Raw genomic sequence first — 7,549 nt, forward strand, 5'->3', positions numbered from 1 at the left:
GATTTTTTGGAATATCTACTACATTCATTCATATCCTGTGCATCTCCGTCCTCAGAACCTAGTGACGCCCCTGACCAAACCATCTCCGTTTTGAAGCAATTTGACCCGGGTGAGTCCATGTGAGGCCTGCTGCAAACGCTCCTTACATTAGTCCAATAGCTTCTTGTTTAATCAGCGACGTTTCTTCATCGAGAACTGATTAGTCTCATTCATCACAAATGACCACCAATCTGCTCAGATCCTTCAAACCTCCCATTAGCATGTTGAGAGCGAGCAGCAAAACCAGCACAAGTTGAAATTTCTCATTCACTCCCACCCAAAAATATCACATTTGCTTCTGATTAGTTCCACGGCTCAAATTAAAAGTATGGGCGTAATATCTGGTTTTTAATTGAAGGAGGTTTTTAATTGAGCGGGATGAAGACCTTTTCATTAGAACTGCAGCATGCAGATCAGCTGCCTGGACGCCAACACATTATCACACGTGATAAATTGGCAAGGAGATGCTTAATTGAATTCCACAGTGAGGGACTTTTTTTTTTTTAATAAAGTGTGCCCTTTACACAGCTAATGTGAGAATTATTAAAAAAAATGTTGAAGTCCAACTTCATTTACCATCAGGAGAAGGAATACAGCAGTGTATTTCTACATACTGCAGTACAGTTCAAGCTTAAGATTAAGATTAAGATTAAGATATGCCTTTATTCGTCCCTCAGTGGGGAAATTTGTATTGCACAGCAGCAAGAGTACAGAGTCAGTTAAGCAGTACAAAAATACACAATATAGAAAAATAAACAATATAAACAACCCAAGTATTAACAAAATCATCAGTTTTTCCCAGAGTTATATACAATACAGTATGTAGATAATATGAAACAAGATGAGATATATGACCAGTCTATACACTGAGATCCTGTTAGAGAGTTAATATGAGGCATTATGGAAATACTTCACATAGAACTTAGTATATTGCATTTAGAGCCCTTAATATTGCACATGGAGGTTTATCAGATATTGTACAGTGAATGGGGTCTGGAGTAACTATACTGACTAAAAGCAAGTATTACACAGATGTACATAGCAGTGTAGAAGTCTATTGTGAGCGGTGCTGGTTGTACAGCCTGACAGCTGCAGGAAGAAAAGACCTGCGATATCGCTCCTTCACACACTTGGGGTGAAGCAGTCTATCGCTGAAGGAGCTCTCAAGTGCTGTCAAAGTGTCCTGCAGGGGGTGGGAGTCGTTCTCCAACATGGATGATAGCTTAGCCAACATCCTCCTCTCTCCCACCACCTCCACTGGGTCAAGAGGGCAACCCAGTGCAGAGCTGGCCTTCCTGATGATCTTATCCAGTCTCTTCCTATCCGCAGCCGAAATGCTGCTGCCCCAGCAGACCACTCCCTGGAAAATGGCTGAAGCCACAACAGAGTCATAGAACGTCTTGAGGAGTGCCCCTTGCACTCCAAAAGACCTCAGTCTCCTGAGCAGATAGAGTCTGCTCATGCCCTTCCTGTAAAGTGCTTCCGTGTGATGAGTCCAGTCCAGTCTATTGTTGAGATGAACACCCAGGTACTTGTAAGATGTCACCATCTCAATGTCGATTCCCTGAATGTTCACTGGTGTTGGAGGAGAGTGGATGCGCCTGCGGAAATCCACCACCAGCTCTCTGGTTTTCCCCGTGTTGATCTGGAGGCAGTTTCGCTGGCACCAATCCACAAAGTCCTGTGTCAGTCCTCTGTACTCCAAGTCGTCCCCATCTGTGATGAGGCCAACAATTGCAGAGTCGTCAGAGAACTTCTGCAGGTGGCAGGTTGGTGTGTTGTAGGAGAAGTCTGCTGTGTAGAGGGTGAAAAGGAACGGAGCCAGGACCGTTCCCTGCGGAGCCCCCGTACTGCAGACAACCGTGTCGGACACACAGTCCCGTGTCCTCACATACTGTGGACGGTTGGTGAGGTAGTCCAGTATCCACGATGTGAGGTGCAGGTCCACCCCTGTGTGCTCCAGCTTGTCCCTCAGAAGTGCTGGCTGGATGGTGTTGAACGCACTGGAAAAATCAAAGAACATGATTCTCACCGTGCTCCCAGGTTTCTCCAGGTGAGAGAGCGCTCTGTGCTGGAGGAAGATGACGGCGTCGTCCACCCCAGTGCCAGGTTGATAGGCAAACTGAAGCGGGTCCATCGAAGGACCCACCAGGGGACGGAGATGGTCAAGGATCAGCCGCTCCAGGGTCTTCATCAGGTGTGATGTAAGTGCCACCGGCCTGTAGCTGCTGAGGTCCTTGGGGTGCGGCGTCTTGGGGACAGGAACCACGCAGGATGTCTTCCACAGCTGTGGCACCCTCCCCAGCTTCAGGCTCAGGTTGAAGATGTGCTCAACAATCCCGCACAGCTCGTCCGCGCAGGACTTCAGGAGCCTGGAGCTGATGCCGTCTGGTCCCGCCGCCTTCCTCGCCTTGGTTTTCCGGAGCTGGTTTCTCACCTGGGATGTTGTGAGGGTCAGGTTGGAGCAGGGGCCCTGTGTGAGGGGGGAGGTTGGTGAGGAGGTTGAGCTGATGAGGTGAGAAGTGGTGGGGGATGGCTGTGTGCAGGAGGGGGAGGTGGGGGTAGGGCTGTCCACTCGAGGTGTCGATGGGGGGAGTTTCGGCAGGAGTTTCGGCAGAAGGTGCTGGGCTGGGGGATGGGCAGATGGTTGATCGAACCTGTTGAAAAAAAGATTTAGATCGTTAGCCCACGCCTGGTCCCCAGCAGCCTGGGAGTCGGGCCCCTTGTGGCCAGAGATGGTTTTCAGGCCTCTCCAGACTCCTCTGACGTTGTTCTGCTGCAGCTGTTCCTCCATCTTTTTCCTGTAGCAGTCCTTCCCTTCCCTGATTTTCCTCCTCAGCTCCTTCTGCACAGCCTTCAGCTCGTCCCTATTTCCTGACTTAAAGACCCTCTTCTTCTCCTTTAGGAGAGCCTTTATGTCCGGATTAATCCACGGTTTGTTGTTGGAGAAACACCGTACAGTCCTGGTGGGTACAGTGTTTTCCACACAGAAGTTTATGTAGTCTGTGACGCAGTCAGTGAGACTGTCTATATCGTCCCCATGAGGATGGCAGAGTTCCTCCCACACTGTTGTGTTGAAACAGTCCTTCAGAGCCTCGTCGGCTTCATCAGACCATCTCTTCACTGTGCGGGACACAGCTGGCAGCCTGCGTACCAGGGGTTTGTACACAGGCTGGAGATGAACCAGGTTGTGGTCTGATCTACCCAGGGGAGGAAGTGCTGTTGAGGTGTATGCCTCCTTGGTGTTGGCATAACACAAGTCCAGTGTTTTTTTGTCTCTGGTGCAGCAGGTGACATACTGGGTGAAGGTGGGCAGGGTGGAGGATGGAGAAACGTGGTTGAAATCACCTGAGAGAAGAAGGAGAGCCTGCGGATGTTGTGTCTGTAGCCGGCCCACGGCAGAGTGGATGACGTCACAGGCCGCGTCGGCGTTAGCAGAGGGGGGAATGTACGCCGCTATCGCGATAACGTGCGAGAATTCCCGCGGCAGATAGTACGGTCTCATGCTAACGGCTAACAGTTCAATGTCTTTGCTGCAGAGTTGCTCTTTAATAGTGATGTGCCCAGAGTTACACCATCTATCATTCACAAACACTGCCAGCCCGCCTCCTTTCCTCTTACCGCTCTCCTTTGTCCTGTCCGCCCGCAGTAGTGTGAATCCGTGTAGTGTAGCGATCGTGTCTGGGGTCCGTGTATCCAGCCACGTTTCCGTAAACAACATGACGCTACACTCCCGGAACTGCCTCTGATGCCGGGTCAGCGCCGCTAGCTCGTCCATCTTATTGGGGAGAGATCTTACGTTCCCCATGATGATGGACGGGAGAACTGGTCTGTATCTCCTCCTCTTGTCGCGGCATTGGGCTCCGGCACGGCTTCCCCGTCGTCTCCTCTTTACCTCCCGGGGAACCTCGAGCCTCTTGTGGGGCAGCGCCGCTGTGTTGCGGAGCGCCAACAGCTGGTCCCTACTGTAAACAATAGAGTTTCGGCGTGCGGTCGAAAACATTGTCGAAAAAATTATATGAGAAATGCCAGCTCAACACTGTCACTATGGTGGACAGTTGAACTGAGCAATTACTAAGCAGATCCTTTAAGAATAACCTAGAAAAAGAATGAAAAGACAGAATAAAGAAGAAAAGAACTCAGCGAGGAGCGAGAGCTGCTGTAGCAGGCTGCCACCAGAGCGGCGCCTAAAAAGCTTGTCCAAGTTGTAGGAACAATAAATAATAACGCTAACACTTCACAACAAAGTACACAATATTACAGTTAATGAGTAACAAACCTACCTAATCCTAAATACTACTCATTAGTTCCTATGATTATACTGTTTATTAGTTCCTTAGTAACTACCTGTACTCATAAGTTCCTCATTAGTTTATGATTACTTCCTCTGTAACTACTATAAATGTACAGTGTGTGGCTTAGTCATAAGTTCCTCATTGGTTCTTCATCTGTTCCTCAGTAACGACTCTAAATGTATGTGGCTTAGTCATGAGTTCCTCATTGGTTCTTCATCGGTTCCTCAGTAACTACTCTAAATTTATGTGACTTAGTCCCGGGTTTCTCATTGGTTCTTTGTCAGTTCCTCAGTAACTACTCTAAATGTATGTGGCTTAGTCATGAGTTCCTCATTAGCTCTTCATCAGTTCCTCAGTAACAACTCTAAATGTATGTGGCTCAGCCATGAGTTCCTCATTGGTTCTTCGTCGGTTCCTCAGTAACTACTCAAAATTGGTGTGGCTTAGTCATGAGTTCCTTGTTGGTTCTTCATCAATTCCTCAGTAACCACTCTAAATTTATGTCGCTTAGTCATTGAGTTCTTCGTTGGTTCTTTATGAGTTCCTCAGTAACTACTCTAAATTTATGTGGCTTAGTCATTAGTTCCTCATCAGCTCTTCGTCAGTTCCTCAGTAACCACTCTAAATTTATGTGGCTTAGCCATGAGTTCCTCATTGTTTCTTCATCGGTACCTCAGTAACTACTCAAAATTGGTGTGGCTTAGTCATGAGTTCCCCATTGGTTCTTCATCAGCTCCACAGTAACCACTCTAAATTTATGTGGCTTAGTCATGAGCTACTCATTGGTTCTTCATCAGTTCCACTGTAGCTACTCTAAATTTATGTGGCTTAGTCATTAGTTCCTCATCAGCTCTTCGTCAGTTCCTCAGTAACCACTCTAAATGTATGTGGCTTAGTCATGAGTTCCTCATTGGTTCTTCATCGGTTCCTCAGTAACTACTCACAATTTAAGTTAAAATGAATGTTAAAATCTTCTTTAAAAAATGTGGTAACGAGATTTATCTTTAAAAACACTAGCATCAGAACAAAAAGTCAACATGCTCAGTAATGTTCATGTCTGGTGCCTGGCTAGCCAATCCTGGAGCATCTTGACCTTCTTCACAATCAGGATCTTCTTGTGGAAGCTGAGGTGTGAGAGGGAGTTTCATCCTGCTGAAGAATTGTCCCTCTTTTGTGATTTGAAGTTTGATTTGATTTGAAGAGCAGCATGTATTTATCTAAGGTCTTCATAAGCAGTATAGAAGATTGATGGATGGGCTTTTTCTGGTGTTTTTACTAAAAAAAATGGTAATGGTAATGGTTTAATTTCATTTGAACGTGCATCAGATTACAATTGAATGCATCACAGAATCAGATGACAGTTCCACATGTCCAAAAGGAGTAGGAAGAAGCAAAGCTTATTAAATCCTACCCCTCCATCTTGGTACTTGGTACAATCAGTAACTGTTACATTTGTTCACTTCCTGCTTTCCATAATACAGTTTAAGGTTTTTTTTTTGTCTTTTTTTTAATAATGCACCTCGTACCAAAGTACGAGGTGATATGACCATACAATAACATAATGGGTACCGTAGTAACCGTAGTAAATATTTGTTCACTTCCTGCTTTCCATAATACAGTTTAAGGTTTTTTTTTTGTCTTTTTTTTAATAATGCACCTCGTACCAAAGTACGAGGTGATATGACCATACAATAACATAATGGGTACCGTAGTAACCGTAGTAAATATTTGTTCACTTCCTGCTTTCCATAATACAGTTTAAGGTTTTTAAGTTTTTTTTTTTTTTTTTTTAAATAATGTACCTCATACCGAAAAAAAACCCAGGAATGTAAATTCCCTGTAAATCATCCAGGAATCGAGGAAGGCGCTTGGTGTGTGCACCAAAGCAAATGCATTTGCAGAGCAGCGATGGATGACTCACGCCCGTGGCTGGATGAAAACACGCCTGGTTGCGGCTCCAACTGGCTCGTGCACAAATTCAGAGGCTGTCGTTTCATATTATTATGGCGTGTTTGTGATTGCCGGGACTGTCTGTAGGGTAAACTTTACTCACACATACATACAAACATACATATATACATACATAGTACATACATGTCCGAGTGTGCTTGGTCATGTCATGATTCATAATTTCAAATATTGGTTGCTTGACTCACAAAGGAGACACATAAGTACGCTCATAAACATGCAAACGTTCTATCCTCTGGAGGGGATGTTGTCAATGTGGAGTCGGTGAAGGTCAAAGAACAGTACAGAGTGGATTTGTTGTTATTGTTATGTAAATGAATTCATTTATTTTGGCAAGGACGGTACAAACCATTCCTGGGATGGCAGCTGGAGATGAAGTTATTGTTGTTGTTTGTTCAAGTTGACTTTATTTCCTGCTGAAAAAAGAGGTTAAAAAATAAACAAGTCTATTTTATATTGTTTAAACATGGTAGAGAGCAATTTAAATACAAATTACAATGTATTTTTTATTACATATATTAATGTCTATGATTTTAAACACATATTTAATCAAATATACTTTGTTCCAGGGTCAAACTGTTGCTATACGTACAACTATATAGCACAATGTAAAATGACATTACACAGGTTTAAAAAAAAAATACATGAAAACATCCCCCCTGCTTTTAAGTGAACACGATTAAACGCAGCTCCCATTTACGACACGAGCCGGGCACCTGAATGCACCAGAGCAGCCGTGCAGGTTTCAGAGCTGTCGTAACATTTGATGTTCGACAAACAGTGTGCGCTTAAAAACGTGAGTAACCTGGTTGTTTTTCATTCCTGCCATGCTTAACGCGGTATGCACCGAGATATTGGAGTGTGTTGGGATTCAGCCGCCGATCTGCTTGCTAACTGTGGAGCTAAGTTAGCCTCGCTAGCATTGCCACTAATGGATATTGTTAGCATGCTAGTTCAGTGTGTTTAGCGTACTGCTCATAGCGGAGATGTCATGTTAGCTAACTGCTAGCTTTATAAGCATTGCAGTAGGGTAGATAAATATAATTATTCACAATAACAGATAGTTAAAGGCAAATTGAGCCAATTGGCTATTTGAAAAGTTTATCAAACTGGTAGCCGTTCGCATTCATCAGCACCCAAGAAGTAACGCACTGTTTCAAAAAGGTTGGTGACCCCGGTCTGAAACTAAATTAAACTAAACTCTGCAAATAAAAACAATAAGTGGATAGTCTTGTCACTCACTTTGT

At 44.8% G+C, this 7,549-nt stretch overlaps 1 protein-coding gene across 1 annotated transcript; it reads right to left on the bottom strand.

The window, feature by feature from the left end:
* Positions 1 to 775: 775 nt before the first annotated feature.
* Positions 776 to 4,223, bottom strand: LOC131104187 (uncharacterized). The gene has a single exon (XM_078787270.1). The coding sequence runs from the start codon at positions 4,040 to 4,042 to the stop codon at positions 1,094 to 1,096; it is 2,949 nt and encodes a 982-aa protein (XP_078643396.1). The 5' UTR covers positions 4,043 to 4,223; the 3' UTR covers positions 776 to 1,093.
* Between the last annotated feature and the right edge of the window lie 3,326 nt (positions 4,224 to 7,549).

Source organism: Doryrhamphus excisus, linkage group LG20 (genome assembly GCF_037039965.1).
Source record: "Doryrhamphus excisus strain RoL-2023G ecotype Guam linkage group LG20, RoL_Dexc_Guam_v1.1, whole genome shotgun sequence".
NCBI classification, from domain to species: domain Eukaryota; kingdom Metazoa; phylum Chordata; class Actinopteri; order Syngnathiformes; family Syngnathidae; genus Doryrhamphus; species Doryrhamphus excisus.